The 15,008-nt window shown below is 44.0% G+C and overlaps 1 protein-coding gene across 1 annotated transcript in view; it reads right to left on the minus strand.

The window, feature by feature from the left end:
- Window positions 1-2,961: 2,961 nt before the first annotated feature.
- LOC138259744 (cathepsin W-like) overlaps window positions 2,962-15,008 on the minus strand; it is a 233,480-nt gene continuing 221,433 nt past the window's right edge. Inside the window, exon 11 of the mRNA XM_069207635.1 lies at window positions 2,962-3,777. Coding sequence (XP_069063736.1) covers window positions 3,676-3,777 — 102 coding nt within the window. The 3' untranslated portion in view covers window positions 2,962-3,675. The remainder of the gene's footprint in view (window positions 3,778-15,008) is intronic.

The following is a 15,008-nucleotide window of genomic DNA, read 5'->3' on the forward strand; positions in this document are numbered from 1 at the left end:
TGCCCCCGTCCACCCTGGGATGTCAGATTCACTATCTCCAGGCCATTGAACGTGGAGTCTTTCCATCATCAGTTATCACAATACAAGACACTTTATATAGGAATAAAGTTAAGTAATAAGGTTAGATAGACCACGTGCCAAAGAATGCCCATTACCCTGTGGGGTTTTGTAAAGCTGAACCATGTAGGCACAATAGACATGGTGGGTTTAACACCTTTCTCTTTTCATTTTTTGTGAAACTGAGGTATGAACAAAAAAGGCTGGCCCCCTATACAATTTAGCAGTGACTGAACAGATCTCTATTGTTGATGACTGTTGGCCAGCTACAAGGACCACTAATCCCTCTGATGTGTTTAGATAAAGGTTAGATGTAGGGAACAGGACTGAATTTGTTGAAGGATTTTAACTGATCATTTGCCATTAAAAGTGCATGGGTATTCAGCAGAGTACAACAGAGGTCCTCAACTGAAAGAACACAAGGGAGGAAGATGCCTAGATACCTTGCAAGTATCCATTATTCCATTTCTCTTTTCTCATCCCAGGCCTTATTTCCTCTTTTGATATGCATATTTCGATGTGAGCTCGGGTTCACACAACCAGGCGGTATTATGGAGTTTGCAAAATTAGATGGTGTCCACACATTGTTGTTGTTAGACTTTTCATCCTTGGCGTGGTCTCCCTTAACTTTTTGCCTCTGTTCCCCAGGTTGTTGATGTGTGCTGGACTCTGATTTTTCTGGTTTGTTACTCTGGGCACTTTACCACTGCTAACCAGTGCTAAAGTGCAAGTGCTCCTGTTTAAAATGTGTACGTAATTGGTTCTCCATGATTGGCATATTTGTTTTACTGTTAAGTCCCTAGTAAAGTGCACTAGAGGTGCCCAGGGCCTGTAAATCAAATGTTACTAGTGGGCCTGCAGCACTGATTGTGCCTCCCACACAAGTAACCCTGTAATCATGTCTCAGACCTGCAACTGCAGTGTCTGTGTGTGTATTTTTACACTGTAAATTCGACTTGGCAAATGTACCCACTTGCCAGGCCTAAACCTTCCCTTTTCTTACATATAAGGCACCCCTAAGGTAGGCCCTAGGTAGCCCCAATGGCAGGGTGCAGTGTATGGATAAGGTAGGACATATAGTAATGTGGTTTATATGTCCTGACAGTGAAATACTGCCAACTTCGTTTTTCACTGTTGCAAGGCCTGTCTCTCTCATAGGATAATATGGGGGCTACCTTTAAATATGATTAAAGTGTAGATTCCCCTAGAGAGTAGATGGACATGTGGAGTTTGGGGTCCCTGAACTCACAATTTAAAAATACATCTTTTAGTAAAGTTGATTTTGAGATTGTGCGTTTGAAAATGCCACTTTTAGAAAGAGAGCATTTTCTTGCTTAAACCATTCTGTGACTCTGCCTTGTTTGTGGATTCCCTGTCTGGGTCAGTTTGACAGTTGGGTTGTTTTTCACCTCGCACTAGACAGTGACACAAAGGGAGCTGGGGTGTAACCTGCATTTCCTGATTAGCCAGCTCTGCTAGGAGGTAGGGGTGAAGTGGTCACTCTCATCTGAAAGGACTGTGCCTGCCTCTGACAATGCAGACTCCGACCCCCTGGTGTGTGTCTGAGGCCTTGCCTGGGCAAAGCAGGATTTCACAAGTAGGTGTGAGTCCCCTTTGAAGAAAGGTGACTTCAAAGACTAAAATGGGTATAAGAAGGGCACCCAAATCTACAGACTTTAGAAACACTTCTGGAACCAAGAGGAACCTCTGCCTGGAGAAGAGCTGATAGCTGAGGAAGAAGTGCTGCCCTGCCTGTGACTGTGCTTTGTGGAGCTTTCCTGCAGTGCTGCTTCTGCCAGAGTAAGAGGGCAAAGACTGGACTTTGCGTGCCTTCCATCTTGTGAAGAAATCTCCAAGGGCTGGAGTTAGAGCTTGCCTCCTGTTGTTTGAAGTCTCTGGGACAGCAAAGACTTCTCTCTGCCAGCACCTGGAGTCTCTGGAGAGACTCCTGCTCTGACAAGTGGTGCCCGATCCAGTCTCTGGGCCCTTGAAAGGAAAGCTGGTGGAAATCCAAGGAAATCGACTTCGGACGACTCCGGACCGACGCCGCTGCTGAATCCGGTGACGCCGCCTGCACCCGACACCATGACCTTCGCTGGAACGCGATGTTCTTCGCAGGCCTGATGCCGCAGCAGCCCGCTGAAGTCCGCGACTCCGTGGAAGTCGCCGCACCACGTCGTGACCGCCGCCGCTCGAAGTGCACGGATTCAAAATTTCGCACAGACGCCACGATCCCCGACTTTGCGCATCGGCTTGTTTTCACTCTTCACCAAAGGTACTGTACTTGGGGGTCTACAGGACTCCGTGTCCGGCGCCACTGGTGTCGGCTTGTTGGGAACATCTCGTGTTAACATCTCATCGAAGCATTCTTGCTTCTAAGAGCTATTTTTGAGTTTAATCTCTAAAAATTCATAACTTGACTCGTGTATGTTGGATTTTTGTCGTTTTGGTCTTGTTTTGTTTAGATAGATATTTCCTATTTTTCTAAACTGGTGTTGTGTCATTTTGTAGTGATTTCATTGAGTTACTGTGTGTGTTGGTACAAATACTTTACACCTAGCACTCTGAGGGCAAGCCTACTGCTCTGCCAAGCTACCAAGGGGGTAAGCAGGGGTTAGCTGAGGGTGATTCTGTTTTACCCTGACTAGAGTGAGGGTCCTTGCTTGAACAGGGGGTAACCTGACTGTCAACCAAAGACCCCATTTCTAACAGTTGTCAATGAGGATAAGAACACAATAAAACACACTCCCACACAATCTCCACTCCCCAAAAGAGTTAGCCATGCTCCCACGCCTGCTGTTATTTTTTCACTAAATAATTACGCCAATATTCTTGCAAATACCCACGAAAAAAATCACTTCACGGTGGCATCTTAAGAAAGAAAATGACATGAAGTTATGGGAGAAAATAATTTTTATTATTTGGCAACAGTAATGTGCCATATATGCAGACAGGGTTGGGCAAGTAGCTAGAAGCAGCCATGGAAAATATTTGTTGTGCAGGACTGACATTGCAGAGAGCAAGGATGCGTGCCGAGCATCCCTGGCCCAGGTTTTCCTCTGAAGAAATAAGGGCGACAGACAGGTAATTTAATAGCTCAAATAAGAATCTTTCAGTGCACTCGGGAGCATTAATTCCCTGTGGAAACTCATTTAATCGACCACTATTGCTCTGATCACTGCCGAAAGTCCTCCAGCCTGTCATGGGGTTTCTTTCCTGTCTCTAGTCTTGCATTGATGTTACCCAAAACCCAGATTGGTTGGGCGGAGTGGGTATTTCATACAAGTGTGAACCCACATCCACTTGTGCCGCAATTCTACACTGAAACCCATTCATAAAGAACAGTTGGAGCAGACAGCCTTTTACAATGTGCCTTGCAATTAACGATTTTGGTTTCACTCACCACTAGAACACTGTAATCGTTGGATTTGTAAATCTATATTTGTGATATTTGTAAAAAGCAAACTAGCAACGGGTCAGACTAAGGGAAGATTTCGCCTCCCTAGATCCGCCTATCATCAGTCCTGGGTTGCAGAATGGAATGATTTTGTCCGTGTCTTCGACGGGCGTTGAGTGGAAGCAAGCGTGGAAGCGAAGTGGGGCCCGTTGTGCAGATGCTCAGGAGGGACAGGAAACTCTTTTGCCGTGGTTAAGGATGGCAGTCACCGGGTATTTGGTGATGCCGCACATATTGGTTCCTCGGCTAAGGCGAAAATAACCCTACAAAAAGAAAGTGCAGGAAAAGTGTTAAAACATTCATATGAAATGTAATGTCCATTTTTGCTTTTTCCTCTTTTTTTTTTTAGGCATTTATAGTGCATACACTAAGCTGAGGCCTTCTTAGTTCATGCTAAACGTTTTTGCAGCTACAAACGGTTTGAATCGCAGGATCTACCTGTTTGTGAATGCAAAAAAACACATTTTGGTATATATGAATCTCAAATTGCGATTTGATAACACATTACCACATCGCAATTTGGAATTGTGAATACATACTGATTCGGTATTTGGAAGGGGCGTCTTTAGGGCATCTCGTCCTAATACCAAATCTGAACGGGCCCTATTAATGTTTTGTGACCAATTTCCGGTAACAAAACATTAAGGGGCATATTTATGAGATCCTTTGCGTCGCTCTTGCACAACACAACATGGTGGAAGAGCAATGCAAATGAAAAGAGAGATTTATGAAGCCACGCAAGGCCACCTTCCGTGACCCTGGGTGACTTCATAAATCTTGAGTAATGTAACGTAGCTCAGATCGCTGGTTTGCATTAACCTGCACCAGGGAAGCATTTCCATGGGTGTTCTCATGCCACATCCATGATTTTGATGCCTTCCCAGATTTACAAGAACAGGTAAACCTGGGAATGCTCCAAAAAGATACGCTTTCCCAGGAGAGGCATAACAAGGAGAAATATCTTTAAAAGAAAAAGCCTCTCAGGATTGTCTTTGTGCAGGAAGGTGCCCAGCGCAGCAGTAAGGACACAATTGTTCCGTATTGCTTAAATATGGTACATTCCTGCCATTTCCCAGTGTCACAAAGCAGCAAGGTGCCCTGCACCACTTTGTCATAAATATGTCTCTAACATTTTACTGACACCTTGAAGGTGGTAACCTAGTCCCCTTTGAGAATGTTTCTTTTTTTAAACGCATCCTGTTTTCTTTCAAGGCTTGCTTAATCAGTTTCTTGCACAGGTATGTCTGCGTCCTCAAACACAAATCACATTAGAAAAGTGGTATGACCAGTGTCCAGTGTGGGCCTTTTTTAGATGGAAAACAAGAGAACATTCCGCATAACAGGGAGGTGGGAGGGCAGTGATAAATTTGGGGTGAGATAGAATATCCACCAGAAAGAGCATTACCAAAGGTAAAAAACATGTTCCTCTGGTAGAGACTTCTAGTCAGCTGATAGGTAGATAGTGGCATGGGTGGCAGGGTTTCCTGTGAATGGGAGGTAGTAACCCCACTGAACAATTTAGGGGACCCACTGGTCTGAGGTTTTGGAATGCCAAAGGGGCAGGAAGTGCCTAATTCTGCATTGACTGGTTGCCTGTGATTGTGAGAGAGCATAATATAGGGCTTTGGAGGCTGTGGCTGCTGGGGTGGTGTGTGTGGAAGACTGGGTAGATCTCTCTCTTGGGTCCCACAGGGCTTGTGGGAATCACATCTGTGGTCCTGTTTGACATGGTGGTTGGGTGGTACAGGACGTGGTTGGTAGCTTCTCATTTAGCCACGGAAGAGGCAAGTGGGGCAGGTAGGGTCTGGGAAGAGTCCCTGTGACTGGGCGGTGGCCCTGCTATCCTGAAGGTACTCAAGCACAGAATGTGCTGTATCACTGAACAGAAGAGCACCATCGAAGGGCTTGTCCATAAAGGATTCCTTACATCCCACAAAAAGCAGTAGGTCTTAGCCAGGCGTGGAGTGCCATTAACAAAGCAGTTGCTCTGCCTTGTGAGTCAGTCGTTTCTAGTCATATCCAGTCTGCAGCGTATAATTGATTTTGCTGCATCCCTCCCATTAGCCCTTCTCCAAAACCATTGGCAGCACTTGTGCACTGAATCTCAAATGGTTTGGGAATACCAGCTCAAGAGGCACATATTGTTCACTGCCTGCAGTGCAAGGTTGGTGTAAGAGAAAATCTTCTTACCTTCCCTATTCAATAGTGTGGTAGGGATTGCCTCAGGGCTGACTTTGGACATCAAAACCTGGACAACCAGATTCTCCGGGGTGGGGTGTTGGTTGAGGAAAGCTGTTTCCCCAGGAGCAAGGTGGGGGCAATGGGCAATCACCTGTGCACCGGAGAATCTGAGCAGGCTTAGCTCATGTCCTGAGCAGGACATCAGAGAGGGCTTTATTAAATAGTAGAAAAGCACCTGTGTCAAGACATTTGTCTTGACTGCCAATGAGAGCAGCGTAAGGTCCAGGACCTCAGCCATCCTCCCACCACCATGATAAATGAAGCCCCTTCCTCTATAGCCACACTAGGAGGAGAGACTAAGCCAGTGTCTGGAGAGTTGTCCATACTTCTGGCATCCGCCAGTTCCTCATACCAGTTAAACCTGTACTCTTTCAATGGGTTGGGCGTAACAATAAGCATTGTCAAATCTGCCACAATCATGTTCTCCACTAAGCCTATCAGTAAAAAGAGGCACTGTCTCCAAACCAGAGGGTCTTGTTCTAGATGCCACCAGTCCAGCTCTGTACTGGAGTCTGGTACAACAATCGAATTACTGCTGCAGAGTGTTCTCAGCAGCACCGAGAACAGCGCGACTGGAATGGGCTCAAGGGAAGGTCAAAGACTCACAACTGGAACTGATCCAGATCCATAGGCCCCAACTGGCGCAGAGGGTGAACCTGATGGCGGGAATTCAATGGGGGTACTGCCCTTGGGCTTGAAAGTGCTGCATATGGGTAGGCCTGCCCAAATATGAGGTGTAGTGCCTCAAAAAATTGTCTTAACCGGGCAGGGGTCACTCCGGCTTTGAGAAATTCTGGGAGGCGCAGAGCACACCTGGACTCAAGCTCAAGCTCTGCAGCTGAAGTGTGGGAGTGGGCCCTAGATTTGTGGCATTGTTTTGACTTGGACCTGCATGGTGAAGTTGAAACCTCCTGGACTTTTTGTAGGACTTACCCAACGATGACTTGGACCATGACAATAACATTTAGTAATGACTCTAAAAGCAGGCCCCAGGCCTTGGTTGCAACTGGGGCCTTGAGCATTGAGGAGTCATCCAGTTTCGGGTGACCAGGAGCTTCAGGGCATGCTCCTAAACTGCCTTAGGTTTCATCGCTCGACAGTCGGGGCAGGCCATGGAGTCATGGCCCAGTTCTAGGCACCAAAGGCAAACCAGATGGGGGTCTTTCACAGACATCGGCCTGTTACAGGAACCACAGGGTTTGAATCCGAAATGTTTTTTAGGGGACATCCCTATTTGCACACTGGGAGCAAAAGCTCAAAAGAATTGACAAAACATTTAAAAAAACAGTCTCAAAAAATGGACTGAAGCAGCTCTCTCTGGATCTGCACTGATGGCGCAGAAAGAAAAGAAGTGATGTCAGCACTCTGGAGTGGCACCGAGATAAGCGGCACACACATCACATGCAACGCAAAGCCAATTCATGCCACCTACTGGTGTGCACCGGTACTGCTCAAGATTTTCCAGATCCAGTCTGGCGTCTGGGGAATATTGTAAAGCAGCGGATCCCAACCTTTTTGTCTGCTGACCGCCAGGGATCTGTGACACATTCCCGGGGGGTCCGCAGGCCTGGACCGACAGGAAGGCACCTCTCCAGGTGGGGCCTCTCGACCGAAGCACATGCGTGTTTTTATATTTCTTACTTAATTTGTGCAGCAGTTTTGAGAGCACTGCTTTCGGGCAAAAATAAAAGTGTCAAAATAACTCTAGTGATTAATGTACCTGCTGAAGTGAGATGGGAGTTTTGTCTAGTGGCAATTTTGACTCATCTAAGGTAGCGCAGATGGTTAATATCCCTGCTGTAAAGAACGTGTATCATGCAAAGAATAGTATTCTATGTGCGTAGCACAGTGGGTTACCGCCTTTGTCACTGAGATATTTTTGCTACTGTGCAGGTCATAAGTTATAATTGTAATCTATCACAGTGAGCTATAAACCGCCAACAAAGAGCTGCATGCAAACTGCATGGCACAAATTAGAAAGTTATGTTTTTTCACCCAGTCTTTGATTATCATTATGCTGCTAAAAGTTTTGCTTGCGTAAAAATAGTCTTACTATTGAGGTCAACGCTAACCACTGTGTTATGAATCCTGAGTTTGTGCTTCTCCATGTGAGGCACTCTTAGAAAATGCCTACCAGTATGGATGATGTGAATCCTACACCTTGTAGTCCCCTGTAAAGTGCTCCGACACCCTACACTGGTATGAGAGGTGCTATAAAACAAATGATTTACATGTGACAGAGAGGCTATGGAGAGATGAAAGGGCCTTATGGTTCTACACCCTCTCCCCACCACATATTTATGTGAAAAAGCTTTCTCAGATCTTATGTACCTAACAAATAAAAACAGAAATCGCTTCAGAAATGTAGAATCTGACCTGAGGATTCAGCTTTCCTAAATAAAGCCAAACATTGAAATGTTAGTCGCTGAGATGCTGCACCAACCTTCCCGTTAAAATCTTTACATTTTTGCATATTTTTTCATTTTGTTTTACTAATTACTGTTTTAATGTTTGAAATTTAAATTGTACAAATTGCTTAGAGGTCCCCAGCTTTCAGTAATGATTTAGTAGGGGTCAAAAGGTTGGGAACCACTGACATAGAGAACGAAGGGGCAGATATGGGGGGGCTGGAATCAGCGCATGTGGGTTAGCAAAAACAAACATACACTTTTATGTAGTGCTTAAAGAAAAAAAAGTAGTTCCCAAAATGTGAGCACTGGAAGGATAAAAGGATAGTAAAGAAGGTATGCTCCAGGGAAGGACAAACACAAGAAGAAGGCGGGATGCCTTCGAATAAGAAGCAAGCAAGGAGGTGACAAAGTCAACCAACCGTAAGCTTTAATCCCACTGTAAGCTTTTGCTATGGACCACAACAAGTTACAATTACCAAGAGAATACTGGGGTAATTCATGACTGTTGTTCAGACTACCCTTTGTGGGCATATGACCTTTAGCATGTTTTCCTCAAAGAAGACCCCCTGAACCACTCCTGACGAAGGTGAGCTCGCTAACTTTACTTACGGTCAATGTAACATGCAGCCAGCACCAATGGTAAATTGGGCCATACCAGTGGTGGAGGTGGGCAGTGTTGGAGGTGGACGGCAGCAGTCAGGGAGTGAGTGGCACCAGCGGGCCGAGTGGCCCCCTGTGCCTTTTTCGTTTATGAATTAACCACTGAATTTTCTTGAACAATGTTAATGTCTCCCTGAATTTTATCGCAAGACCGTAGGCTCTTATTATGCTTTCTAATCTTGCTTTAGTTTAAAGATCATCAGTCAAGACATATAGAAAAAAAAATACAAATTGCATAAAGCTTGAACAGCACAGCCAATGGGATAACAAACGTAGTACATGTGAACAGCTAATACCAACCTATTGACAGCTATAATACCTAGCTTGACTGTGAACAGCCCTCTGTTCTTGCTGCTTGCAGTCAAGAGAAGTATTTGCATACATTTCTCTCATTTCACTTTTACATGTTTTGTGTTCACTGCCGCTTTGTTTAATTGCTGTGTGGTTGCTAATAATTCAGTTTGCTGGTTCGTTGCTCTGTCCCAATCAGCACGTTGCAGCATTGTCTGTGAGCGCTGTTCTCTCTCGCGCTCTGATGAGTTTTGGACCGCAGTAGGTATTTTATTGCCGCCCGAGACGCTCGTTGACATTTCACACTATTTTTGTTTCCTGCAATACAGCAGAATTTCAGCCCCTTTCTCCCTGCTTGGGGTTTCGCTTCCTTACAAGGATTTACTCGCTCAACGATTTGTCTGTTTTCAAGTGTCTGAGGAGTGTTGGGGGCGTGGCTTCTGTTGCCGTCTCTGACCTTTCCGTTCATTTTCCCAGCACGCCCACAGGAGAAGTCTGAGTCTCTCCTCACAACTTTCTATACTTTAACCCCTGTTTTTCACAATTCCAGTGTATTCTCTGATTATATTTGCCTATTTTTGGTTATTATTGAGATAGATAGTTTGGCCATCTTACATTACAATAATGAGAAGGACAAGTCCCTCAAAGGCAATTTGAATTAATTTATACAGACTTCAGTGGAGCAGGATGTTGCAGCCTCTATTGACAAAGTTTCCAAAAATATAGAAGATTCAGTGCTTAATGTCAAAGATGATTCTGGCCCATTCTGCGGGGGAAAGCAAAAAGAGCAATGAGATGGGGTTTCCTTCTGTGGCTGGTTTTAAAACCAAAATGATGAATAATGCTGCACAATTGATTGGTGAGGTTTCCCCACACATGACAGAGCCGTGGTTCTTCCCAGGCCTTCTACTCAGGAAGGGAACAAATAAAATTCTACTATTATTCAAAAGAAATTTTCTTCTTCCAAGTATAAGGCCAAGTTAAAGCACATTTCTTCTCCTATCGTCATTTCTCAAATCCCTCATACTGACAAAGATATGGGTGATATGGATTCTGATCAGGACAATGATGGATTGGGGGGCGTGAATCCTTTCGCCTCTCCTCCTCCCAAGAAACAGAAAATGGCCTCTCCCTCTCATGATCCCTTCAAGGCCAAAATAGTTATGAACTCAGAGGGTGTGCCTATGCTCGACCCCATTCTAATTCATCACCACAAATCCACTGAGTAGTTGCCCGCTGACCATGTGGAAGAATATGTGGCTTCTAGGTTGCGGTTGCCTCTGGACAAGCAAACAAGAGCTAAAATTAAGTCTGAATGTCCTCGTCCTTCTCTTCCTTCCAAAATTACAGCAACTCCTGCCATTGATCCCTCTCTACTAATTTTCTTTTTGAATTTTTGGAAAGACCTACACAATGGGATTATCAAAGCCTGGTCCACTTGCCAAGACAAACTATTAGATGTGGTTGGTCCACCGGCTCGGATGTTTGATTTGACTGAATCGGCAAGGCTTGACAATTCTCCTGTTGATCTAGTTGACCTTTCCCTGTGGTTACAATTGGCTTTTTGCTTACTGGACAATGCAAATTCTGCTTTGACTCATGAATGCAGGAAGAGATTCTTGTTAAAATTGGACGCTAAACTGCTCAACCTTGCATCTATGGATTCCAGAATAAAAGCGAAGGGACTGCTGTTTGGAGACTCATTTATCAAAGAACTTAGTAAATACGTCTCTACATTTGCATCCCTGAATAAGGTTCAACTGTCGCTGAGAAAAGTTTTCTCCCAACAGACTTTTGTCAGTGCCTGTAGAGGCAGGAACCGCTTTACTGACCGCAACATACAACAACCAAGGTTCCAGAGGCTCCTTCAATGTGTCCTACCAGGACTACAGGCTTCAATTTTACCCACAAAGAAGTTGAGCCTTCTGTGGTGCTGAAAACAAAGATGCCAGATACAATTCTCAAACAGGTGAGCCTCTCTTCTGGCCCTCCTTCCGTAGGGGGCCATCTTCGTTGGTTTCTTCCAAAGTGGTGTTCCATAACTTTATATCCATGGATGTTAAACATCCTCCAAGGTTATGCTATAGAGCTTTACTCTGAGCATTTCTAAACTGTGTTTCCTTGCCCTCCATGTTTTTCTTCCGAAATGTCCAACCTCGTATCACTAGATATTCAGACCTTATTACAAAAACAAGCAATACTGACTTCCCCTCCGGATCCATCCGGATTCTTCAGTTCCCCCTTTCCAGTCTAGAAGAAAAACAAGAAAATGAGAGCTGTCATCAACCTCAGATAGTTCAACCGTTTTGTTGTTTACCGCCACTTCAAAATGGAAACTATTATTCATCTCAGGGATTGCTTCAACGTGGCTGGATGGTTAGTTTGGATTTACAGGATGCTTACCTCACCTCCCCCATACATCCAGATTACAAGAAGTACCTCCTGTTTCAATGGTTGGGGCATATTTTTTCATTTCTCTTCTCTACCTTTTGGACTTTCGGCAGCACCACAGTGCTTTACAAAACTCACGAAACCAGTTGTAGCCTCCCTGAGGGCCCAAGTTGTCCGAATGATCATATATTTAGATTACATTCTTTTGATGAACCAAAGTCTGCATTCTTTACAAGCTCAAAGTCATCTAACATGTTCCCTAGTGTCACACCAGGGTTTTCTCATCAATTCGGAAAATGTTGCTATCAACTACAAAACAGCTAGAGTTCTTTAGTTTCATAATTAACTCATCCATCGCCACCCTTCAGCTTCTGCCTGTGTAGGTAAAGTCAATAAAACCACAAATTCTCCAGACTCTCCAGAGTTCAGTAATCTCCCTCAGAACTCTAGTGGAATTGTAGGCCTCCTCTCTTTTTCCTTTAAGGCCATCTTTCCAGGTCCTCATCATTATCGGGCCCTTCAAAGATGAAAAATTCACAATTTACATAGAGTTTTTTTTTATTCTGATACCATATCCATAGATTAGGAGTCTCAACTAGAACTTCAGTGGTGAATAGAACATTTAGACGTCTGGAACAGCAAGACCATCTGCGCATTAGCCCCAGATCTTGTGTTAGAGTCAGATGCAGGTCTAATGGGCTGGGATCAGTCTCGACTGGGGGTACATGGTCTCTAAAGGAGTCCAATTTGCACATCAGCTGTTTAGCTCCATTGCAATCAGAAGCCTAGCAAAGAACAGAGTTTGTTGTTCCATTCTTCTTTGGATGGACAACATATCAGTCTGTTATATCAATCATCTAGGTGGCACAACTGGCTGAACTAGCAAAGGGTTTTCAGGAAGTCTGCCTCATAAACAACATTTCTGGACATGCAGAATACTTGCCAGGAAATCTCAACTCTGTAGCAGATTGGCATTCCCGTTATCTTCGAGACTCCAGCGAGTGGAAAGTTCATCCATCAGTGTTCACTTCTTTGCAACGCAAATAGGGTCCCTTTCAAATAGACTTGTTTGCTTCCTATCTGAATTGCCAAGTTCCTCAATTCTTCAGTTGGTGCCTGGGTCCCTTGACTTTAGACTTAGATGCTTTCCTTCAGGACTGGTCCATCTCAATCAATTATGCTTTTCCTCCTTTCCTTATGATAAACAGGGTATTAGCGCAGGTCAGGGGACAAGAAGTAGTTATTGTACCGATGGCTCCTTTCCGGCAACAAAAGGTGTGGTTCCCTCCACTCCTCTTCTTTTCCCGATCTGCTCTTGGATCCCCCCGACATTCTGCACAATCTAGTAATAGACAACTCCCTCATTCTTTCAGCCTGGAAGAAAACAGGATCTCACAATCTTTCCCATTATTTCACCTGAAGCATCACACTATATTAATAAATCCTTGGCCCCAGAAACTACAAAAGCTTACAAATTAGCTTGGTCTTTATGGGTAAGCTGGTGTGTGGGAAAAGGTATCAGTCCCTTTTCAGCAGATATATCCTACATTGTTAACTTCTTGGCAGAGGAAGCTAGCAGCAGAAAAACTTACCCCATTATCAACCTGGTCAGATCTGCCATCTCCCCCAATCATCCCTTTATCAATGGAAAACTGTTAGGACAGCATCTGCTCATCTGTCAACAGTTAAAGGGAGTAAAGTTTTGCAATCCTCCTATTCTTAAATACAGTACTTTGTGGGATGTAAATGTGGTTTTGATTTAGTTTCCTTCATGTCCTGATAAAACTTTCCTCTCACTAAAAATATTGTCAGCTAAACTTACTATGTTATTATATCTGATTTCTATAAAATGTTTGTCTGATGTTAGAGCTTTAGATATTTCATCTAGTCAGTTTACGCATACAGGTGTTTTGTTAACAGTTTGTAGATGTACTAAGACAAATTTGACCTCTGTCTTTTATCCCTACATTCCTGATCAACCTAAATTATGTGTGGGATAATGCCGCAAAGTATTTGAGCAGGGTACATTTAATCTCAGAAGGTCCTCAGACAATGAACTCCTTAGCTCTTTTTGAAAGCCCCATAAATGGGTCTCCTCCCCTGCCTTTGCTCGCTGGGTGAATCGGATTATGTCTTTGGCTTGTATAGATACTTCCATTGTTTGTGTCCATTCTTCTAGAGGAGCCATGGTTTCCAAAGCTTGGGCTGGCTCTCGTCTCAAAGACATTCTGAAATCAGCTGATTGGTCTAATGATAATGTATGCAGAACGTTTTATTGCAAACCTGTACATACATCTTCTTCTGTTGTTGTTAACATGTTTTAAGCAAGCATAAAAGAGCCTCCGGTCTTGCCATAAAATGTAGATTTTCCTTGTAATTTATGAAGGAAAGTCTTAATTCTATTAAAGAAACAGAGGCCAGTATTATCCCAACTCAACACTGTTTAATTTAATGTTTCTTTCCCTCCCTGACAGTGGCTTCAGCACCTCCACCTTCCTCATAAGGCTACCTCCTCTTCTGCTGGTGCTCCACTGCAGCCTCCAACAATTTTGGACGTCCATGGTGTTCCTGTTTCTTCTACACCATCATCTGTTTACCTTGGACCTGAATTTATGAACTTTGGCAAAGAACAGTTTTCTCTGATAATGGCACTTGCTATTGTGTTTTCTCTTATTCTGTTATTCAATATTTATTTTCTTCTTGCACAAGAAAAGATGGCTGTTCGCTATCAAGTTAGGTATTATAGCTGTTCATATGTTGCTATTGGCTGTTCACATGTCCCGTGTTTGTTATCCCATTGGCTGTACTGTTCAAGCATTATGGAATTTGTAGTTTTTTTCTATATATCTTGACTGCTGCTCTAAAAATAAAGCAAGATTAGAAAGCATAATACTCACCTCTGTGTCTTTATTAAAATTAAGACTTTCCTTCATAAATTCTAGGAAAATCTACATTTTGGTCTATGACTCCCTGTCCTTATGTGCTGGTATCGAAGACCTCCTGTTCTGTTTTAGGTGTATCTCTGCATTTCTCTGTTATTAACTTGCTTCCTTGTCCCGTAGTCCTTGTTGCAGAGTCTCAGTGTGTGCTTGTCTATGTCCCATTGTAGGTATAACCCTGTTCAATTTAGCCAATGCCCGTGTCTGCGTATTCTGTATTTTCCCCAAGATTCCCACCCACGTCTCTCCTTGTGTACAGGTCCCTCATCCATATCTGGCTAGTACCTCTGCAGTCTTGCATCTAGGGGTTTTCCTGCCAACACCAAAGAAGGTTATGACAAGAAATACAAAAACAAAAAGCCGGAAATCACATACCACTCAAACAGACATAAAAGAGAGGGAGGGAGAACATGAGCATCCCGATCTGTAAGCTAAGACAAGAAGGTGCCTGGACGAGGTAACAAAAAGTCACCGTGACGGGGTAAGTGGCCAAGGGGGAAAATGCCTTCAGGACAGGGCATCTCCCCTCACCTGTACCTGTGGTCCGTTCGCATAGACCTT

This window comes from Pleurodeles waltl, chromosome 9, assembly GCF_031143425.1.
Source record: "Pleurodeles waltl isolate 20211129_DDA chromosome 9, aPleWal1.hap1.20221129, whole genome shotgun sequence".
Lineage (NCBI taxonomy): Eukaryota > Metazoa > Chordata > Amphibia > Caudata > Salamandridae > Pleurodeles > Pleurodeles waltl.